Raw genomic sequence first — 22,177 nt, 5'->3', positions numbered from 1 at the left:
GCCGGAAATTAATTAATGCTAAAAAAAACGTTGAAATTAACTTTTAATAATTACAGTAATTTTTTATTCCATATTATTACGACTTTTTATTACATATTATTTCGATTTGTTAAACGTAAGTATTTATGTTTTGCAGGTTGATTTAGAAGATTATGGCGGTGATGGAATTGATTACAGCGATTGGTTTAAGCTAGATCATGGGTTTGATAGTGATGTTGAAGCAATTACTTGGGCTAAGAGTACTGCTATAAAGATTGGATTTGAATTAGTCATTTCGTCACATAAGAACGAGGGGAAAAAGAAGCTTCTACGATGTGCTCGGGGTGAGCGTTACAGAGGTTCATTCACAGATTCTGATTCCTTCGTACGGAAAAATACGAAGACAAAAGCGTGTAAGTGCAAATTTAAAATTATTGTCAAATTAGGAAAGACTGCATGGTTTATACTTACAGATCCTGGTATTTCGAGTACACACAACCATGCTCTAGCTGTGTATCCTGAAGGATACCGTCAGATGAGTGGGCTGAGTGGCGAGGCCAAAGAAATTGTGCGAGATATGACTGCGGCACAAGCGAAGCCGTGTTCTATCATGGCAGCTTTAAAAGAAAAAGTACCATCTGACAACCCTAGAATAAAGCAAGTGTACAACTATAGAGAGACTTTGAGAAAGTCTAGCTTTGAAGGTAGAGATGTGGTTGGGCAATTTTATCACATGGCTCAGCAAAATGATTATGTACACTGGACTCTTGCTGAGGAGGATACAGGTGTGTTGACCCATATTTTCATGGCTCATCCTGATTCAGTGAGACTACTTCGTACGTACTACTGGATCATCGGCATGGACTCCACGTACAAGACGAACAAGTACAAGCTGCCTTTTTTGGAGATTATTGGAATGACTCCTTGCAACAAGAACTTCATAATTGCATATGCAATTATGAAGGATGAGACTGAAGGGAGCTACAGATGGGTATTGGAGAGACTGAGGTATTTAATTATAATTATGTTATTTGATATTTTAATGATATTCAAATTCAAATTACTTATTAAATCATCGGGCAATAATGCAGGTGCTTGATTGGGGAACATATTCATCCGAGCGCTATTCTTACTGATCGAGAATTGGGGCTTATGAGACCAGTGTCAGAGGTTTTCCCACGTTCTTCTCATCTACTATGTACGTGGCACATAAATAAGGACGTAGAAGATAGAGTGTACAGAATTAGTGGGAAAAACCAAGAGTTTGCTGAAATTTTCAAGAATAGTACATGGAAGAAAATTATCAGAGCGCCAAGTTTTGATAAATATAACATAGCTGTGGAGCACTTCAGAGATCGGTTTAAAGGTTTTCCAGGGTTGATACAGTACATTGAGGGGACTTGGCTGGGACACAGAGAGAAGTTCGTATCTTGCTGGACGGACTTAGTCCTACATTTTGGAAACACCACCACATGTAGAGTCGAGAGCGCACATGCTCAGCTTAAGCAGTGGCTCAACTCTAGCACCGGTGCTCTGGACACAGTCTGGACGAAGGTCGACAAAGTTATACAGTCGCAGCTGATAGATATCCGGTAACATTCTTCTCGAGTAATATTAGTACTTATACAAACTATGTTGTCATTGTTATTAACATAAATGTTTTAAAATTACTGCAGCAAAACACTTGAGGACTCCAGACGGACTATTGGCGTACATCGACGCGGTTTTCCATTTGACAAGCTCTCATGCAGAGTGTCGCATTACTGTCTGGATTTAATATCGAAAGAACTAAGGCGTATGCGAGAATTGAGTACCGATGTCTACGATCGCTGTGGTTGTGTGGTTAGATCAACACATCAGATCCCCTGTGCATGTGAGCTGCGAGCGGTGGTCGATTCAGGTATCACGCACCACTTTCATTGAATACTAATATTAAAAATATTAATATTGTTATTGAAAGCTAATATGTGTTATTTGTAGGTAACCCGATCAGCCTTGACAGTATACACCCGTTTTGGACGAAACTTGTTATTCTCGGCGATGGGTTGGACACATCTGCGCAACCCGATTTTGCTGGTTTTCAGACTGAGGAACATCAGTATTTTCACGAGGTCGCCGAGGAGGTCATGACTAAGGATCCTTCAGTGTTGCGTGATATTTCTCGTATTGTTCGAGAGCGACTTCACCCCGAAGACTTAGGCTACATGGAACCAGAAGTTAAAACAAATGTCAAAGGTCGACCAAAGGGGAGCAAATCAACGAAGCGGGATCCGAGTCGTCATGAGTACAAGGACCGTGTACCTGGTCGTCCTAAATCTTCCAAAGCTCAGAAAAATCGTACATCCGCGTCAGGTAATTATCATCCACTATTATTCGTTATGTACGTCTACTGTAGTAGTATCCTTGTTATTTATAATAATATTTTTTTTATTTCCCGCAGCTGGTTTGCAAAATGCGGAGGTTATTCCAGGATTCCTTTTACCATTCGTTGACGAGCTTGTGGACGTGCGTGGAGACGGCAACTGTGGATTTCGCGTGGTGGCAGACCACATATATGGTGACGAGAAGATGTGGGGAATGACTAGAATGAACATTGCAAACGAAATCTCCGCCCACCCTTATCGATACGAGGGTATTTTCATTGATGGGTTGCAAGCGGCCATTACACGTATTAGCTGGGAAGGCGGAGAGTGTGGCCCTAGCTACTGGATGCAGGTATTTAATTGAATTATATAAATTTATCACAAAGTTATTATATTTTTTTAAAAAAATGATATTTATATTCTGACTTATTAAATGGATGCAGGTATTGGATGACTTGTTCCCTATTGCCACTATCTTCAATGCAGCTGTTATTTACATACAAGGCGGGACGCTACAACAGACGCGGTTCTCTTCGTTTACTGTTCTGCCTTTGCATTCCTCTGAGGTTCACTCACGACCATCGAAGGAGATAGTGATATTGTATATTAGTGGACGCGCACATTTTGTTAGGTTGAATCTGCAGGATAATTTTCCTGTCCCACCAATTCCCACCCTGTGGTTCCAGCACAGGGACCATACTGTTCAGTCTTGGCATACTTTATATGCTAATAGGAGAGAGCAATGGGATAGTTTGATAGGTATGGCAGATTGAGTTGATTGTAAATTGTTTATTCGGTAATTATGCTGATTGTGTGTTTTATTATTATACGTGTAATATTTTTGAACTCCACAGTACGTAATATTTAAAAATGTTCATGAAATTGCATAAAAACATACACGTACATAATATAAAAAAATTCTCTAGAAACTAACATCTAAAGAAAACAAGTCCATAATCAGAAAAAAGTACTAATAATATAAACATACAGCATATACTAACAACACTCAGTCAGCAATGCGCCAAGCGGCCATGATTCTCTCCAAATCCGTGCTGGCCTCCTCCGTCTCAGTCTCCAACTCCGGAATGCCGTCAAAGTCGCAGTGCTGTCTATGTTGGCCGGTAATCGTGCTGACTTTTTGGATGAAATGCTCGTACCTCGTGGTCACCAGTGTCATCCACTGTAATACCACAAATAGACAAGTAAATTCAATATGTTAAATATATGTAATATTCACTAAATTATAAAATGAAAACTTACATAATCGTTGTTGCTGCGGGGAGGATGTCGTCGTGGAACATCTCTGCCAGGAAGGACACGGGGGTGCGAATGGCGCTCGAACCAGTCCAGGTAAGCTGGATGGCATCCTCCAGCAATAACGTGGGCTTCCTCAAATCCCATTAACGGCAGCTTGTACATGACTGGAAAAGCGTTCCACATGTCAACCGCAATCGTCACACTCATGTCCACAGAGTACTTGAGTGACTTCCAGGACCTAACAGCCCCTATTGGCCGACAAATTGGCACAGGTACAGTCTGCACATAACCCAGCTGTCGCAGCACCCTAGACGGCATGTACGGCTCGACAATGTCCCGGTACGCTATCCAGCCATAATATGCAGTGTGCTCTACGGTGGCAGCAGGCTCGCCGCCAAAAGGGAGCCATGTGATCTGTTAAAAAATTACAAAACAAAAATTAAAATATAGCGATCGTAATAAAATAAAATTTAACTAATAGATTAACAAATTTACATACCTCCTCAGCAGTCAGCGTGTCCAAACGAGCTCGCAAGGACCGAAGTCGGGTGGCTGAGCAATCAGACGCAATAGCACTCCAGCTAGAAGCTCGAGGAAGATGAGACTCGATCAACAACCGCTCTCGCTGGGGCCGGAAGCATGGAAAGTACTCATAAATCCATGTCTGCAGCAGTGTCAGACAGCCAGTCAAACCGGAGCAGTCTCCTCTCGATGAGATTCCAAGCTGCCGATAGAGATAAGCTAGTGTAGCTGATCCCCAGGAAACTGTACTCGTATCTGTGACTCCTTCCCGCACCTCCCATATGGTTGCAGGTCTAATCCGATGGCCACTCTTGTCAGTGAATAGAGTGCAACCTAACGTCAACCAGATCCAGGCTATTGCCTCCACCTCTGCAGTACGGTCACGCCTACATAAGCTGATGATCGACTCAATCAGCACACCTCCCTGGGCAAAATGCTTGCTCGTCTTACTCACAAGATCCTCTGGTGAAATACCTAAAATCTGTACGCAGTAAGCCATCAGCTGAGCCTTGTTCGGCTGACCTGAAAACATAATTTCGCAATTTAAATTAATATCACGCAATAGGTACAGTAAATTTCTAGAAAAAATTGGGCAGCACTTCCCCTAAAAATGAGCATCACCCATTTTTCAGGGAAGTCCTGCAAAGAAATTACAATTGGCAAACCAAAACACAATCCACATTAAACAACTAATTTGTCTAAATATTTTATTAAATAACCTAAAACAATTAACTTATTCTAAATAACATTAAATGTAAAAAATATAACAGAATATCGCACCTGAAACCATAGCCCCAGCAACTGGAATCCGAAGAATATGCCACACGTCATGTAATGTGATGGTCATCTCCCCGAATGGCATGTGAAAAGAGTTTGTATCTGGCTGCCATCGCTCCACAAATGCAGAAAGGAGCGGGATATCCAGATGATCAAACATGATAAACGGGAGATGTGATATCTCAGTCCCGTCTATCAGCACCTTAACCTCCTCTGAGGCCGTCTCATACCACTGTCTCAGCTTCTTCAGAGCTCCATGTCTAGTCTGACACTTCAGCACGCCTCTGTCCGCCCCATCCCATAGCCGAGAAGCGACATGCCCGAGAAAACTAGGAATAACAGTGTCATCCTCGGGTCCACCAGGTACTGGACCAGTAACGGTCCACACGTCAACCTCTTCAGGTCGTCTGTTCGACCCTGAAAGTAACAGTAAACATAATTAAATTACATTTAATTTTTTAACAATATTATTAAATTAATTATAATCATTTAATTATATTTACCTGATGACGAGTCGCCAACGAACCGACCACCTGCACCCTTTTTCCGTTTAGAAATGTAAATTTTTTCACTTGGCTCGTCCTCTGGCTCGTCCTCTGGCTCGTCCTCTGAGCTCACAAAATCATCAGACTCTCTAAGATCCTCAACAGAAATGCGGACCTCATCGGGAGAAGTATGCGCTTGTTTCTTCCGTCGAGCCGAGGCAGAAACTTTACGCGTCGTAACGTGACGGGCTCCCGATCCCCCTAATTCTGGGGCCAAAAACGTCTTCCCCATACGCTTTCTGCCCTGCAATTATAATAATTTAAATTATAGAAATAATATATATTAAATTAAATAAATTTGTAAAATTATTTAATTTATTTCAAATAATTATTTATTTTAAATTTATTTTTTTTTTTTAAAAAAAATAAATTATATTAAATTACGGAACGGGCGTCCGGCGTCCCCTCCGGAAGAGGGGACGCCGGACGCCCACGTCTCCTCCGGAAGGGGGGACGCCGTTTCCGGCGTCCCCTCTTCCGGAGGGGACGCCGTTCGTCCCCTCCGGAAGGGGGGACGCCGAAAACGGCGTCCTCCCTTCCGGAGGGGACGCCAGCGTCCCCTGTCCCCTCCGGAAGGGGGGACGCCGTTTCCGGCGTCCCCCCTTCCGGAGGGGACGCCGCACGTTCCCTCCGGAAGAGGGAACGTGGGAAATCCACGTTCCCTCTTCCGGAGGGAACGTGGGATTTCACGTCCCCTCCGGAAGAGGGGACGCCGGTTTCCGGCGTCCCCTCCTCCGGAGGGGACGTGAAATCCCGTTTTCTATTTTTTAAATTGTTTTTTAAAAAAAAAAAACCGAAATTAATAAAAAAAAATACTTACCAGAGGTTGTCGATTTCTATCTCGTTCCAAATCCGACATTTTCGTAAAATATGAATTTGTGAAAAGTTGAATGAGTTGAGAGGATTTAGTTTTTTTTTTATGAATTGGTTTTCTATTGAAAATGTGAAAAGGGTAAAATTGTCCTTCGCCTGTGCGGTGCTAAGCAAAAGGGGGCGGCGAATAGCAATCCAGTTTTTCTTCTGTCACTTTCTTTCTCGCTCCATCTCTCTCCGTGTCTCCTTTGTTATAGTTTTAACCATTTCTTTCTTATCCTCACTGAACCCCGACATTTTTTTAATATTTTAGGTCTTCTAATGTCCAATCGGAAGAAAAAAATATAAACAAGAAAGTGTGTTATTGATTTTATCTTTATTTTGTAAACTATTGGAGACAGATGGACTGTAACAATCTCACTTTTATTTTGAAACCAGGAACTCATCAATGATATGAATGAGTTATTTTGCCAATTAAGAGTACATATTTTATTGGAGGCATTTATGAGCAAAGGGCTAAATTTCATTTTCAAGGGTTGTACCCATTCATAAGGAACATATATAAGGAACATATAGGCATCATCTTATGAAGCAATAATACACTACTCTAAGGGTTTAGCCCTTCCTCTCCAATTTTTTCCCTTCTACCCTGCAACACGTTAACCCCTGTAATACGGCGGCCGCCTGTTTGTCACCTCAACCCTACTTTTCACTTTCTGGTCTGATTGAAACTCCAATACTCCGGTTTGTCTATGTTCTTCTTTGGTGTATACTATTATCCTGCAGTTCCACGACTGCTCTCTTAAATCAAACACTCAACCTTAAACACTCAACCTTAAACCCTATTTATGGCACCACACTCTCCCTTCCCGTCATACCTGTTCAACAACTACCATTACTCCTTGCTTCCCCTTCTGATAATTAGTACTTCCTTTCTACCTCAAACCCTGCATTTACTCCTCACCAACACATTGCAGTTATTGCTCGCATTAATTAGCCCCCCTTCAATTAACAAAATCATGGCTCTACAGCAGAAGGATATCCTTGATTTGTCCTTGCATGCAGTTAAGCTCCAGGTCTCAGAACCTACTGTGGAACTGGTCCAGGAGAAACTCAAGGACAGGTTTGTTCTAGCCGGGAAATTTTTTGGTAACAAGATCAACAACCCTCTGCTTCTTTGTGATATTCTGGTCTCTTCCTGGCGCCTGAAGCATGGACTTTCCACTACCAAAGGGAGAGATGACGTTTTTGCATTCTACTTTGGGAAGGAAGAGGAGATGCTCCGGGTCTGGAACGGTCGCCCTTGGTGTGTCAATAACAGTCTGCTAGCACTACAAGAATGGTCCGAGGATAGGGCCATTGATGAGGTGGTCTTTTCTATCTCCCCTTTCTGGGTTCATGCTCTAAGGTTACCAGCAAACCAGATCAACATCCACAATGCCAAGTTGATAGGAGGTTTATTCGAGGAGCTGCTGATGGATGATGCGAACCCTAATCAGTTCAAGGAAGCCAACGGCACGATGAAAGTGAGAGTCCTGGTTAGTCTGGATAAACCACTTCGTAAGGGGCTCTATACACCCCTGGGAAATGGGCAGAGGAAGTGGATTGATTTCCTATACGAGCGCATGCCAGATATCTGCTATAAGTGTGGCATCATAGGACACTATACATATACTTGCAAAACTCTAGCAAGTGAGTTGCCAAGTGAAGATGAACATGAGTATGGGCCATGGATGAGAGTAGGATCCAACAAGAAACCTCCGGTGAAGACCCTTACCGGTGAAGTTTCAACCAGGGTAGCAACCACAGCAAGGCAGCAAGGTCCTAACCCTATGGTCCTTGACCGTTGGGTCGACAGAAACCCTAAGAGCATAGGGAGAAGAGAAGATAAGGGTAAGGAAAAGGTAGTCTACAGTGGAAAAGGGGCTATCAGTCAACGCTCAGACGTAGCAAACTGGAATGAGGGTAAAAGAAACCTTAATAGACCGTTGGTGATTGGAAAGGCTACTATCTCCCCCCCTAACTCTGGGGATGTTGCCTTTTTGGGAGCTATACCAGCCGTACCTCGTACCAAGATCTCTGACAGCTTTATATCTAACCAAAAATACCAGATGGAGGGACCCCAGCCAGGAAGCAATCAAGAGAGCTCTGGGCCGGCCCAGCCCAGGGTTCAAGATCCGGAATCGTACAAGGTCTTCAAGTTGGACCCATTCATCTTTGGAGACAGCCCAAACTTTAGCTGCAACCAAGAGACATCAGAACAGCCCATCCACTGCAGCACTAGGGTGCTTGAAGAGCTAGGCTTGCTTCACTATTTCTTTCCCAGGAATGACTCAACCTTCAACCCAATCCAGGACCTTATACCCAACTCAGCACTCTTCGCCATTGATGACTACATCCAGTCACCTCCCTCAGGTACTCAACCTACTACCTTCACTACTCTCCAAAGTGCCATCTTCAGCCCTTCAGTGCTACCAAACCATGTCCTCCTCCCCCAAGTCCCTCCACCCTTGCCTCCAACAAACGCAAACCTGGCTCCTCTTTGGGATAGGCGCAACTTTTCAGAGGTTCCTCCAGTGGAGATTACAACCGAGCCTAAGGTGGTTAAAACCCAACAACCCCTGCCTCAGCTGATAGTGCCACCTCTTGTGCCGGTACTACTAACTGGACAGCAGCAGCATTCTCAACTGATAGCGCCGGAAGTTAAGACAGGGGTTGTAGAGAATCAGCAGACTATTGCTTAAGTTGCCCCAAGGGGGCCGGCGGTACCGCGGGGAAGAATCAAGACTCAGGCACGCCAGAGAGGTATTCAAGGTAACAATGTGGAGGCATCAGTTAATGCGACTGATCTCCCAACTCAGGGGAGCAAAAGGCCCAGTACTGCCCCTATCCAGAATGCACCGAAGAAGCAGCGTCGCATCCCAAAATCCAAATTGGTGGAGGGTTCCAGCCACAATGGACCCCCAAAGGATAAATGAAGCTACTTTTGTGGTATTGCCAGGGTGTGGGGAACCCCCTGACAAGCCACCATCTCCAAGGGATTTGCAAATCCCATTCTCCGGAAGTGGTTTTTATTGCTGAAAGTAAAAATAGGGCTGAGAAAGTGCAGAGGTTTTTGAGAAAGTGTAGTCTTAGACACTTTTTATGTTTTGATGCCAACGGTTCTTCAGGTGGCTTAGCTATAGCTTGGCTTGATAGTTGTAATGTAGTGTTGGTAGACCAACAAGAGTTTTTCTTTCATGTTTCCATTGTTAACACTGATGATAATATTGTATGGAACTTTGTTGGGGTTTATTTGGCTGTCTCTTTTACTGTTCGAGCTCAGCAATTTTCTTTTCTCCAAAACTATTTGTGTAATTTGAACGGGATGGTCATTGTTGGTGGAGATTTCAATTCTATTCGACGTCCTGAGGAGAAACAAGGTGGAAACCCTTCTAACCATTTGAGATTGGAAGAGTTTAACCAGTTCATTACTGACTCAAACCTAGTCGATCTTGGGTATAGAGGACATCCATTCACTTGGAATAATAAACGAGCAGAGAGAGCCAATATTCAGATGCGTCTTGATAGGGTATTGGTTACTGGTGACTGGATGCGATCTTACCCAAGGGCTTCAGTGCTTCACCTAGACAAAATGGGCTCAGACCATAGGCCCCTGCTGTTGGATTCATTGCCAAAGAAGATGGGAGGTAGGGGATCTTTTCATTTTGATCAGCGTTGGGTTCACAATGCGGAAGCCCAGGAGATCGTCAAGACTAACTGGCATACAACAGGGCGACATTTGGAGGCTGGAAGTGGGAGAAATGGACATAACACGCTCATTCAAATTCAGAATAACATCAAGGCGTGCAGGGTGGGGTTATCTACTTGGGCAAGGAAGAACAAGGCCAATGCTAGCAGGAACATCAAAACACTCAACCGGGAGATAAAGGACCTTCATCAAAAGGGTTTTGCGAACAACTCCACGAAGATCAAAGCTCTGGAAGAGTCGCTGGCAGCTGAAGTAACAAGGGAAGAACAGTTTTGGCACCAAAAAGCTCGAGTCAACTGGCTCAATTGGGGTGATCGAAATACGAGTTTTTTCCACTCGAAGGTAGTTTCTCGCCGCCGTAGAAACTATATCTCTCAACTCAAGGATAGTAGGGGGCAGCTCTGTAATGAACAACAACAGATTGTGGGGATTGCCCTACAACATTTCAAGAACATTTTTACTACCTCTAACCCTTCGGGTATCACAGAGGCAACAGCGGTCATTCAGAACCGGGTTTCACCAAGTATGAACAGATCCCTTACTCGCCCCTTCACGGATGGTGAAATCAAGAAGGCTGCTTTTGATATAAACCCAACGAAAGCCCCGGGTCAGGATGGGATGACGGGTCTCTTCTTCCAAACGCATTGGGACACAATCAAGGAGGAAGTTTGCCTAGGGGTGAAGGAATTCTTTGCGGGAGGACAGCTGTCTAGGAGTCTTAATCATACGACCATCACTTTGGTCCCTAAAGTAAGTGTACCTCAAACTATGTCGGACCTTCGACCAATAAGTCTTTGCCCGGTGTTTTACAAAATTATATCTCGTATCCTGACAAATAGACTGCAACCCTTCATGGATAAGTTGATTAGCGAAAATCAGAGCGCCTTCGTTAAGGGTCGGAATATCTCCGATAATATCCTCTTGGCCCATGAATTAACACACCACTTAAAGACTAGGAATGGGTCTCGGAAATTTGAGCTCGCTCTTAAACTCGATATGAGCAAAGCCTATGAAAGGATTGAATGGATTTTTGTGAAGAGGGTTATGAGAAAAATGGGGTTCCACCATTCGTGGATACGTTGGGTAATGGGATGCATTTCAACGGTTACCTATTCTCTGAAATTCAACGGGTCCTCCCAGGGGTTCATCAAACCAACTAGAGGACTACGGCAAGGCGATCCTCTATCTCCGTTCTTGTTTCTCCTATGCGCGGAAAGTTTTTCGTCGCTCCTTACTATGGCCGAGGTTCATAGTGACATAAGTGGGGTGCAAATCTCTCGAAGCAGTCCTAAGATTTCTCACCTACTGTTTGCGGATGACTCACTATTGTTCTTTCAGGCTAACCAAATAGAGGCAGACAGAATTAATGATATTCTCCACGTCTACTGCTTGGCATCAGGACAAGAAGTAAACCTAGCAAAGTCAACCATTCTTTTTAGCCGCAATACACCTCTTGACGTCAGGTCAAATCTGAGGAGGGCTCTGAACGTTCGGAATTGTGGAGGACAAGACAAGTATCTGGGTTTACCAACGCTAGTCACGAAATCTAAGGCAGAAACGTTTAGAGAGATCATAGGAAAAGTGAAGCAAAAGATGGAGGGGTGGAAGGGAAGTTTGTTATCCTATGGAGGAAGGGAAGTGTTGATAAAAAGTGTGGCCACCGCTGTTCCGGTTTACTCAATGTCATGTTTCCTCCTCCCGAAGAGTTTGCACAAGGAAATTAATAGAATAATTTCAAATTTTTGGTGGGGTCAGAAAAGCGGGGAAAGGAGGATACACTGGATTTCGTGGAAGAAAATGTGTCAAGCAAAGGACAAGGGTGGAATGGGGTTTAGAGATCTTCAGCATTTCAACCTGGCGTTGCTAGCTAAGCAAGGCTGGCGATTTCTCTCGCAACCAGACTCGTTGATTTCTCGGGTAATGAAAGGGAAGTACTTCCCTAGCAGCTCTTTTCTACAAGCGGGTCCCCATTATAATGCTTCGTGGGCATGGCAAAGTATTTTAAAAGGAAGAGAAGTTCTTAACCTGGGAGTACGATGGAAAGTTAGGAATGGCAACAGTGTTCGCATCAACCATGACCCGTGGGTTCCTTCTTGGATAGACAATGCAGTGGACAGGGTTCTAGAACTGCCGTCTCAAATCAGTAGGGTTGCAGATCTGATTAGAGAGGACACCAGGAATTGGGATGCAGACTTGGTAAATGGAATTTTTAGTCCATCAGAGGCAACGGAAATTCTGCAGCTGCCAGTGAGTAGCATGGGATTGGAAGACAGAATAATTTGGCAGCACTCTAGTTCAGGTGCTTTTAATGTCAAAACGGCTTACGATGTTTACCATGCTTATAAAGGGAGACTCCACAATACAGGGTCGCAGGAGGTGGCACCAGTTGCAGCAAACTGGAAGCTGATCTGGAAGTTGGAGGTTACTCCAAATATCAAAACTTTTATTTGGAAAGCTTTGAATAACGGCCTGGCTTCGAATGCTAACATCAACAAACGCATCCCGTCGAAAGAAGAGAGATGCCCATGCTGCAACAGTCCAGAAACTAACCTCCATATGCTGTTTACATGCCCCTTCGCTGAAACTGTTTGGTTGGGCTCTAATCCACAGGTATTACAGGGGTTAGAGGAGGGTAACTGTCTAAAGCAAGTGTGGGTGAATCTGGAAAAGATGTCAAGCGACCAAGGTGCCACGGTGGGGTTCTTATCTAAAGTGTCCTGGTTGATGTGGGCTATCTAGCAGTCCAGAAATGCTATGATTTTTCGAGAAACTTTCCAAGACCCAGGAGAAGTCATCGCCAATGCAACTGATCTCCAGGCGGAGTTCTTACGAGCTAGGAGTAGGTCCCATTCTGCTCAACAGCCCCTCCCAGCAACCATGGGGGTGCAATATGCGCAACAGACCTTGTCAAGTTGGAGCCCTCCACCAGCGAACGTCTTCAAGCTCAATTTTGACGGAGCCTTCCAAGCAGCTATGTCATCAGGGGTGGGGGCAGTAGTGGTTCGGAATCACAGAGGGGTTGTTTTTAATTCAACCACAAAACGATATCCATATGTAACATCTCCAGCAACTATTGAGGCGATGGCCTTGCGAGATGCAATTAACCTAGCCATAAGTCTTCAACTTCCTGAAGTCATCTTTGAAGGAGATGCTAAGGTAATTATTGAAGCAATGTCACAGAACTCCAAGGTGGATTACAATACAGATGTTATTATCCAGGATTGTAAGGTGTTACTGAACAACATCATGCCGCACTCGTTTCATTTTGTTAGGAGAGCAAGTAACTGGGTGGCACATTCGTTGGCCAAAAAAGCCCTTACAGACAATAGTTTCTGTTGTAATAATCTAGCACAGTTGATGTGGCTAGAATCGAGACTTCTGTAGTCGATTCCCATTTCTAATGATACCTTTCATTTCGGCAAAAAAAAAAATCTTATGAAGCAAAGTTGGAACAATATATGAAAGCCTTGGAAGTCCATGAACTTCTTAGAATAATGAGAAGGTAGAGCAATGTGTTTATAAATGTTACAGCAAAGCAACATACGAGGGGGTATCCAATTTTGTTATAAACCCTATGAATAGGTTAAAATTATGTTCAAAGAAAACATTCGATACCATCGTCATATCTTAAACATCTACAAAAATGTTCCCTGGATTTGTGCTTGTCCATGAGGTCTTCAAAACAACATGCAAATCACAGTTATAGTATGAAACATTCATCTTCCCCATTGATAAATTGAAATGCAGGTCTAGAAGGGAAACCTTAGATTCAACGAGAGATAAGAGATGTCTAGAAAAAATGAGACAAGAGAAAAAAAATCAACAGACAAACGAGAAGGATTTCAAAAATAAAAACTAGAAAGTAAAGATAATACAAGAAAGATAGGCAAACTAGAAATAAGGAAGGAGGATGAGGTAAATATTAATTACCTACCGTTGTCAGTTATCATACTTTATTTTTTTTAAATGATGTGGCGTTAAATATAACACGTAAGAGAGATGTGGCAATTTTTAAAATCTCAAACGACTAAATCGCAGCCACCTCAGCTACGTTTATGGACATGAACCGACGTGAGTCAAAAATTGAACGAGAGGAGTTTATTGGCTTTTAAATCAAAGTTCAAGGTAGTTATTGGATCAAAATTGAAACACTGAAATGGCCGAGATAGAAGGCCCAAAAGTCAGGGACTGTGGATATTCTACAAACATGCAAAAAGGGAACGTAAAAGAACAAAAGTAAGAACACAAAGGGCGTAATCAGAATAGATAACACTGACATAGCCAAAATCATTGTATTAGGAAGCCAAATTACAATATACATAATATATAAGGAGATGATTCTTTAAAAGATGGGAAACTTGCAATATATAAAAACTTTAAGTACTAATTTTTAACAAATTGAAAGGGGCCAAGGCCCTCCCCATCTCCCTTGCTATGTCATTGCAGATAATAAATACAATGAATAAACTAGTCGTAATAACAATCATGAGCTAGGGCGTAGCTCTATCCCCATTACCTATACAATAATTAGATTAGGAAAACCCATATGATAATGGGGGAATAAGGGGCAGATTCAGGGAAGGTCGTGGAGGGTTGGCCGACTCCTCCGCCAAAAAATTTGATGTGTACAGCCTTTAAAAAGGTGAAATTTTGTTGGTTAAAGGTTTATTTCAACCTTTTAAATATTATAAAAATACTATTTAAACTATTAAAGTAAATTATTAAATCAAAAAAATATTTACCATGTAAATCCAAAATTATTGGACTTAATCGAAAAAATTATAACACGAATAGTTGTTTTTTTTAAAGCAAATAATTCCATTTAGCTAATAGTTGAATGATATTTTCCTCTGACCTAAAAATTAAAAGAAACACAAAATTATTCGGTTAAATAAAATTCTGACCTGTAATACCCCATATTTTTTCGGCTAGTTCCGATGAACTTTCCGATGTGTTTTTGCTTGTTTCATGATAGTTTGATTCCTTGGTATTGTGGGTTGGTTTTCATAATCTTTAGTGTGTTGATTTGATTTGTTTTCGAGTTTATTCGAATCAATGTTCGTGTGTTTTTCAGATGTGACATGCTTTAGTAAAACGTCCATACCTCCCTATTGCACTGTTGGATCGCGCCCCCCCCCCCACCCCCCTTCAGATATGTTGTTCCTGATAGGATTTACTAAAATATGGTCGGTTTGGATCATTTTTGGAGGTTGCAGGCGCGAGATCTATTTTTCGCGGGCGCGACATGTCTGTGTCGCAGGCACGACACGACTGTTTTTCTATGAATAACCCTTAACTCGATTTCTTTTGCCCCCTTTCACTCTATCAGACGTAAAACAACCTTACACTTAGATCCTTTGTGATTTTTAACAATTATTTTATGATTATTCATCCTTTTCGCGAGATCTACGCAATTCCTACGTGGTGTGTTTCGTTGGTGTGATTGTGGCTGTGTTTCTTTAGGTCCAGATCCTATTCCCTTAGGTTAATCTTGTTTATTTTAGTTATACATCAGTCTAAAGTAATGTATTGCACCCCTTTTGTTGTCACGACTAGATTTCCACCTCGAAGCTCAAGTCGAGACTGTGGCTAGGGATTAGGAATGGTTGTTCCAAAACCCGTAGCAAGCCTAGAAAAAACAGCAAAAAAATTCGCATTTTGAAAACATAAAAGGTCCCAATCCCTTCTTGCAAGTATTTGAAAACCTTTAAACAAACATGTAATCAAAACCTTGCGATTGCATTCATGGACTCAGGGTACTACGCGTACACATCATACATCATATGATAGCCCTGTCCGAATACAATATCATGAGTGTAAACCAGTTCACACATCAGGTGACCGGTTAAAAACAGCTGTACAAACACATAACTTTAAATAAAAATCCAGTTTCTTTATAAACAACTAGAAAAAGCCCTCATTTTACAAACATGCAGCATTTTCAAAACAAAAATACAAGACAATAGTTTCATATTAGAGCGAAGCGTATAAACAAATGAACTACTATGGGATAGACCAAACTACTCTACAGCTCTAGAGTGACCTTATTTAGATACGACTTCCGAGGAAAGAACAGGAAGCCTTGTCCCTTCAAAATCTATTTACCTTTAAAAGGAAAATATTAATGGGGGTCAATATTGAGTGAGTTCACATAATTACTTAGGAATATTAATAAAACAGAAATCGCATGAGAAACATTCATTATGCAGACAGACAACCGATCCAGATGAAACCCTAAACATCAAACTCTAATAGGAAGACTATAGTATGAACCACAATATTTCACACCATAGTCTGATACAACAATTAATCACTGCCGTCTCAAATTCTGTATTGGATAGCTAGGCCATAAACTAGTTACTGCCGCCTCAAGACTACCTATTAAGTCAGGGTCACCAACATTTATGTTGCCCAGTGACTTAATATAATCATCTCTATCTCTACAGATAATCACATGCTTAGTCTATAGTATCAGTACCTCTGATCACACAGCCCTATTGCCACTCAATAGGTATCATCTTCCAATGGATCTATATTGATTTGAAATCGACTCAATGCAATATGATTTCAATAACATTTTGGGTTATAAACATTTTGGATATCAATATTCAAAAGTAAGATGAAAACTCACAGAACCACTATCCCCAAAACAAGATTTGAATGTCCCCTACTCCGCTGGTCCGGTAGCCCGTTGGCCCGTCGGAACTAGTTAGAATTCAATTGTTAAAACACAATTGAAATAAGAATTCTAACTCTAAAGAGTAGACTCTAATGACAAAATTAGACATATAGTGAATATTGTCTAACCCAACTCTCATTATTAACTCGTAATCCTCTCGTGATTAATCACTTTAATTAATCTAGAACTTTATTAAAACGTCTCTGTGTTTTAATAAATCGAGGTCCATTAATGTCTAAGTCCTTTTTATCTTTTAAACGTTCTAATTAACGTTTAATCATTCTCAAATCGACGGACACACGCGTCGAAAGCTAGGGCAAAATCCCACGAAAGCACTTCCCCTTCGACAACTGTGGCTGTACGATCGTGCAACCTTGTGCACGTTCGTGCTGCCCGGTGCACGTTCGTGCATTTTGTGTGAACGTTCATGCACCTTGTGTGCAGTAAGTCATAACCTGTTACATTCAACTTCCAATGGAGTTCTGCGGATATTAAACTCCCTGGGTCACTGAACTATGGCCATGTTACAGAAAGGTCACTGAACGGACTTTTATTACAAACGTGTCACTGGATTGAGTTAAATGTTTCAACGGGATGTCACTTCAACAAAACGCACCGTTTTGGCTCTGAAACGAGGCCGGATTTGTCCAACTCAGCAATACATTTCCACATCACCAAAGTTTAATTTGACACCTCAACAAATTGTCAGTCACACTCAACGGTAAAAAATAAAACCAACGGTAATAAACTCTCATTATTTCCCTAAAGTTGTCATCTTCTTCCTCGTTTTCAATCACTTGGCCCGCTCAAACCCTAAATCCCCAATTTCTTCGCCCTAACTTCTTCTTATTCCAATTTTGTTATTCCCAATTTGCTAGCCCTAATTTATTCTTGTTTCCATTTCTCCCATTTCTTTCAGCAACCACCATATTGGAACCCTAAATTTTCACCTTTAGTAATTTTTTTCCATTGAAATGGAACATCCAAGTTTTATTCCCAATTGCCATTGCAATCAACCTGCTGTGCTAAAGACAGCTTGGACTCAGGCGAATCCAGGCAGGCGATTCTTTGGTTGCCACGGTTATCAGGTAACTTTATTCCCAATTGCCATTTCTTTTTTTCAGCTTCTGATTTTGAGAGTAACACTATGCTCATTTACTGAATTAACAGTCTGGAGGTGGGTGTGATTACTTCTACTGGTTTGATCAGGCTATGCCTAATAGAACAAGATCTCTTCTACTTGGACTGCTGGAAAAGGTTGATACACAAGATGCTGTGGATAATTACAAGAAGACATCGAAATGGACTTATGTAAAATATGTAGTTGTGATAGTTTTTGCATTTTTTCTAGGAAGATGGAGCAAAAATTAGTTTAGATTGTAGTGTTTGCAATGTCTCTGTAATACAACTTTGATATGGTTGAATATGGTGTAATAGTTTGTTGTTTAAATTAGATTCAATGTTACTCAATTATGTTGTTAAATTGAAATGGTTGTGTTAATCATGAATTTAACTTTTTTTATATAAAATTTGGCACAAGTTATCTGCATAAGCTAAGAATAAACTGCTGAATACAGACAAAGACAGAGATTGCAATAATAGTCATAATAATAGGTGCTGCATATATTAAATTGCCAAAATTTACACCACTTAATATTCACCCTACATACACCAACCTAAACAGCACATTGTAAATAAGGAAGTTGTGGGGTACATAGAATGCAATAATGCACCACCAACTTGTCAAAAAGAAGAGTTTAATATTCTCAAACCCAACAATGGTCCCCCCATTGTAACAAAATAACATAATAAATTACAATACTTGATGCCCCACACACTTCCACCAAAAACTGTCTCCCTTCTTATCTTCAAAGCTCTTTGTTTGAGGTTTGACCCGGAGGAACCCATATCTTCCTCTTCTTTGTTGCTGAGGGTGGGACTTTCTGAGCACTAGAAGTTGTGGATGCAGTTGGAGCCTTAGGTCTAACAACAGGTTTTGAAGATGGTGGCTTAGGGTCCTTGCTGCTTGATGCTGCTTCCTTAAGCTTCAAATCCAGCATTCTTTTAACCGGAAGCTTAGCAGGCATTGGCAGCTGTGGTTGCAGACTTGTGGATGTGGTGAGGCTAGCTGAAACTGTCTGTTGCTGCACAGTTTCCTTAGTCCTTTTAGCTTGAGACTTGGTTCTCCCAGGAGTAGTTTGAATTGGCTGCACAGTTGCCTGAGTTCCTGTAGTTGCAGATCTGGGTCTTGCAGAAGCAGTTGGTCTTCCTAGCTTTGGCTTGCCAACTTTCCTCACACTTGCTGATTCTAGGACACGGGTCTGAGTTGGAGTTGGAGCTGAAGATTTGGGTAATCCAGATCTAGATGGAGCTGCTCGAGGTGCAGTAAATTTTTTCATAATGCTATTAATGTCCACACCCTTAGCTGGAGGTCCAGTAATGTCCACCAGCCTCCTTGTTTTCTGACCCACCAAATCCTCACTGGGTGTGGGATTCTGCACAACACATTTACAGCAACACAACACAGTTTACAACAATTGTACACACTTACATGCACACCACATATTTACAGCAACTCAATTTACAGCACAACACAGTTTACAGCACAACACAGTTTTAAGCAAAACTTACAGCACAGTTTACAGCACAACACAGTTTTAAGCAAAACTCACAGCACAGTTTACAGCACAGTTTATAGCATAGTTTATAGCACAGTTTACAACACAGTTTACAGCACAGTTTACAGCAACGCAACATCACAGTTTACAACACAGTTTACAGGTTATATCAAACAGTTGAGCACAACACAATTGTAAAACAGTTTACCTTTGCAGGTGGAGGAACATGTTCTTGATCTTCTTGTGTGGCAACCGGTGGAGGAGGGTCTTCTTGTGTAGCAACTGGTGGAGGAGGGTCTTCTTGAGTACCAAAAGGTGGAGGCATTTCATCCTGAGTACCAACTGGTGGAGGCATCTCTTCACTCAGTCCAGCAGGTTCCTGAGGCATCTCCTCACTCAGTGCAGGATCTTCCTCAGGCATGACATTTGTAGAAGCATTTGGTCCAAGAGGCATTCTACTGGTGCCCTGCAAAATGTAAGTTAATTAAGGTTAACAATTTGAGGCATTATAATTATTTAAAGCATTTAAATAATTTTAACTTCACTTACAGGAGCAGCTCCAGCTTCCTTTTCATGCATTCTCTTGTTGTGCCCTCTCTTACCACAGTGAGAACACTTTGATATGGTACCTCTTCTTGTGACTTTTCCATTCACTATTCCACTATTTCTGGGCCTCTCTAGCTCATCATCTTCCTTTCTTCTTAACAACTGTTTTCTGCCCCTTCTGAAATTGACTGGTGGGGGGGGGGTATAACTGGTGGATCATTACTTTTAGGCCATAGTTCTTTGCCATTTGTTGGATTGAGCAGATGTGAATAGGTATCCAGATAAGTAGAAATCCTATAGCAGTCATCCATAAACTTTTGAGGGTCCTCATTATTTTCATTCATTGCAGCAATTGCATGATGACAGGGTATGCCTGTCAGCTGCCACCTCCTACATGAACAGGTAAACTCCCCTTTATCAACCACAAACTGTCCATCAAACCCAAATACTTGATATGTTTTCCCTCCTGACCAGACAGCCTTGTAAAACCAACTCATCTGCCTTCCTCTTTCTAGCTTTTTCAGTGGCTTAGGGCAAAATACACTATCTAACCTACGCATGGCATCCCTCTTCTTCTGAATTCTGACCATTAGTTTAGTTCTAATCATTTCATTCATTATGATAATCCCTTTAGTCTTAGCTTCCAAAATGACATGATTAAAACTCTCACATAAGTTGTTTAACAACATATCACACTTGAACCGGGTATCGAATGTTGACCTAGTCCACTTCCCTTGTGTGATCCTCTTTAGATAGGCCTTGGCACCTTTGGAGATATCTCCAACAGCCTCCATACATTTATCAAAACCCTGACTATAAGGAGCTCTAGCACATGCCCACAGAAGGTCCTTAAGGGCCTTTCCCTTATAACTTTTCCTAAAATTGCATAAGATGTGCCTAACACAGAACCTATGCTCAGCATGGGGAAACAAGGTCTCAATAGCAGGTATAAGTCCCTATATACAAATTTCAGGAAAAACAATTCAATGCACACACCAGTTAAGCTAAAACAAACTTAAACCTAAGTTATTACAATCTACAGTTACTAATAATTACAATGCATACAGTTTATAACATTGCCAAGTCAAAAATAAGCACTAACAGTTTATAACATAGTCAGGTTAACAGTTTATAAAACCAGTGTAAAACAGACTTAAATGTTACCTTCTGTCTGTCGCTCATAAAGCACCAGCCATAGCTATTGTTGATTGGTAAATCATCAGCCAATAGGGAGAGGAACCACATCCAATTTTCCTTTGTCTCACTGTCCACTACACACCAAGCAACCGGGTACGTGCAATCATTCGCATCAATTCCTACAGCAGCTAGTAACTGACCTCCATACAGCCCTTTAAGCCAGCATCCGTCTATTGATATAACCCTCCTACAACCAGCCATGAAACCATCCCTGAGAGGTGCTAAACACACATACATCCCCTTGAAAACACCTAAACTCCTTTTGAACAACACAGTTGAATTAGGATGTGTCCTCACAAGTTCAAGCCTGTAGTCATTCAACATCTTCATTTGTTCAGCTTCATCACCATTTAGCTTGAGGAGAGCTATGTGTTTAGCCCTAAGAGCACATACTCTTCCAATACTAGCCTTCTGGTTGGACTTTACTGCTTGAATTATTCCACTTAAACACCAATTTGGATCAGCCCTGAATTGCTCGATGTACTTCTGCGCAATCCACTTGGGATTAACATGCCTGATGTTATGATCCCTGCTGCATTCATGCTTCAACACTGCAGATTTGATTTGCACTGTCAGATTGTCCTTGTTCATTTTAGATGCCCATATTTTGAAGGGACATCCTTTTTTGCAATAGGCTTTGCATCTTTTCTTATCATTAGGCCTAAACTTCATAACATAGCGATGCTTAATCCCAAAATTTCTCACTGCTTCCTTAAATTGATCAAAACTTCTGAATTTCATACCTGTACTAAACTCAGGATCATCCATGTTTTCCTCATTGAACTCACAAAACCTAGGTTTATCTACCTCTGCATCAGAATCACCCTATGAACATGAATAAAGCTCATTTGACTCTGCAAGATATGAGTCTTCTTCATCTCCAATAGGAGCATTGGCCCCACCCTCAGTATTTGCATTGGTTTCTGTGTCAGCAACTCCAAGATCAGCAGCCTGCAAATCCCCATCTTGATCTAGACTGTGGTCATCACTGTAGTCTGAATCTTCTAGATCACTTTCCTCCAACTGATTGTCCTCATTACCTTCAGTAGCATCTTCACCCTGACCAGGACCATCTGCAGCTTCATTGTCACCAACATCAGCATTGCCATCAGGATCCTCTCCCACGCCAG

General features: G+C 41.8%; 5 protein-coding genes across 5 annotated transcripts; 2 read left to right on the top strand and 3 right to left on the bottom strand.

The window, feature by feature from the left end:
- Positions 1-86: 86 nt before the first annotated feature.
- LOC126669499 (uncharacterized) lies at positions 87-3,115 on the top strand. The gene is made up of 6 exons (XM_050362983.2): positions 87-987; positions 1,071-1,571; positions 1,656-1,879; positions 1,960-2,331; positions 2,420-2,694; positions 2,786-3,115. The coding sequence occupies exons 1-6, from the start codon at positions 515-517 to the stop codon at positions 3,113-3,115; spliced, it is 2,175 nt and encodes a 724-aa protein (XP_050218940.2). The 5' UTR covers positions 87-514.
- Positions 3,116-3,277: 162 nt separating this feature from the next.
- Positions 3,278-5,758, bottom strand: LOC126669502 (protein MAINTENANCE OF MERISTEMS-like). Its single transcript, XM_050362986.2, has 5 exons — positions 5,402-5,758; positions 4,902-5,315; positions 4,099-4,643; positions 3,603-4,013; positions 3,278-3,522 (listed from the first exon to the last, which is right to left on the bottom strand). Exons 1-5 carry the CDS (start codon positions 5,673-5,675, stop codon positions 3,349-3,351), a joined length of 1,818 nt encoding a protein of 605 aa, XP_050218943.1. The 5' UTR covers positions 5,676-5,758; the 3' UTR covers positions 3,278-3,348.
- Positions 5,759-12,761: 7,003 nt separating this feature from the next.
- LOC126668298 (uncharacterized) lies at positions 12,762-13,513 on the top strand. Its single transcript, XM_050361503.1, has 2 exons — positions 12,762-13,344; positions 13,449-13,513. Exons 1-2 carry the CDS (start codon positions 12,762-12,764, stop codon positions 13,511-13,513), a joined length of 648 nt encoding a protein of 215 aa, XP_050217460.1.
- Positions 13,514-18,554: 5,041 nt separating this feature from the next.
- Positions 18,555-19,883, bottom strand: LOC126667454 (uncharacterized). The gene is made up of 3 exons (XM_050360427.2): positions 19,854-19,883; positions 19,513-19,770; positions 18,555-19,181 (listed from the first exon to the last, which is right to left on the bottom strand). Exons 1-3 carry the CDS (start codon positions 19,881-19,883, stop codon positions 18,555-18,557), a joined length of 915 nt encoding a protein of 304 aa, XP_050216384.1.
- A 122-nt stretch (positions 19,884-20,005) lies between these two features.
- LOC126667453 (uncharacterized) lies at positions 20,006-21,815 on the bottom strand. Its single transcript, XM_050360426.2, has 2 exons — positions 21,015-21,815; positions 20,006-20,806 (listed from the first exon to the last, which is right to left on the bottom strand). Exons 1-2 carry the CDS (start codon positions 21,813-21,815, stop codon positions 20,006-20,008), a joined length of 1,602 nt encoding a protein of 533 aa, XP_050216383.1.
- Between the last annotated feature and the right edge of the window lie 362 nt (positions 21,816-22,177).

This window comes from Mercurialis annua, linkage group LG2, assembly GCF_937616625.2.
Source record: "Mercurialis annua linkage group LG2, ddMerAnnu1.2, whole genome shotgun sequence".
NCBI classification, from domain to species: domain Eukaryota; kingdom Viridiplantae; phylum Streptophyta; class Magnoliopsida; order Malpighiales; family Euphorbiaceae; genus Mercurialis; species Mercurialis annua.
The sequence above is the reverse complement of the archived record's forward strand: the minus strand, read 5'-3'. Positions and strand labels throughout refer to the sequence as shown.

Excerpts from the sequence above, each read along its gene's own strand:
- LOC126667453 (XM_050360426.2), bottom strand. The coding sequence starts at position 21,815 with ATGGATGATCCTGAGTTTAGTACAGGTATGAAATTCAGAAGTTTTGAT. Across the intron at positions 20,807-21,014 it reads TTATGAGCGACAGACAGAAG|GGACTTATACCTGCTATTGA; the intron begins GTAACATTTAAG and ends ATTTGTATATAG.
- LOC126667454 (XM_050360427.2), bottom strand. The coding sequence starts at position 19,883 with ATGCATGAAAAGGAAGCTGGAGCTGCTCCT. Across the intron at positions 19,771-19,853 it reads AGGAAGCTGGAGCTGCTCCT|GGCACCAGTAGAATGCCTCT; the intron begins GTAAGTGAAGTT and ends TACATTTTGCAG. Across the intron at positions 19,182-19,512 it reads ATGTTCCTCCACCTGCAAAG|AATCCCACACCCAGTGAGGA; the intron begins GTAAACTGTTTT and ends TGTGTTGTGCAG.
- LOC126668298 (XM_050361503.1), top strand. The coding sequence starts at position 12,762 with ATGATTTTTCGAGAAACTTTCCAAGACCCAGGAGAAGTCATCGCCAAT. Across the intron at positions 13,345-13,448 it reads TACAGACAATAGTTTCTGTT|CAAAGTTGGAACAATATATG; the intron begins GTAATAATCTAG and ends AATCTTATGAAG.
- LOC126669499 (XM_050362983.2), top strand. The coding sequence starts at position 515 with ATGAGTGGGCTGAGTGGCGAGGCCAAAGAAATTGTGCGAGATATGACT. Across the intron at positions 988-1,070 it reads TGGGTATTGGAGAGACTGAG|GTGCTTGATTGGGGAACATA; the intron begins GTATTTAATTAT and ends GCAATAATGCAG. Across the intron at positions 2,695-2,785 it reads GCCCTAGCTACTGGATGCAG|GTATTGGATGACTTGTTCCC; the intron begins GTATTTAATTGA and ends AAATGGATGCAG.
- LOC126669502 (XM_050362986.2), bottom strand. The coding sequence starts at position 5,675 with ATGGGGAAGACGTTTTTGGCCCCAGAATTAGGGGGATCGGGAGCCCGT. Across the intron at positions 5,316-5,401 it reads CGTTGGCGACTCGTCATCAG|GGTCGAACAGACGACCTGAA; the intron begins GTAAATATAATT and ends TGTTACTTTCAG. Across the intron at positions 3,523-3,602 it reads CCCGCAGCAACAACGATTAT|TGGATGACACTGGTGACCAC; the intron begins GTAAGTTTTCAT and ends GTGGTATTACAG.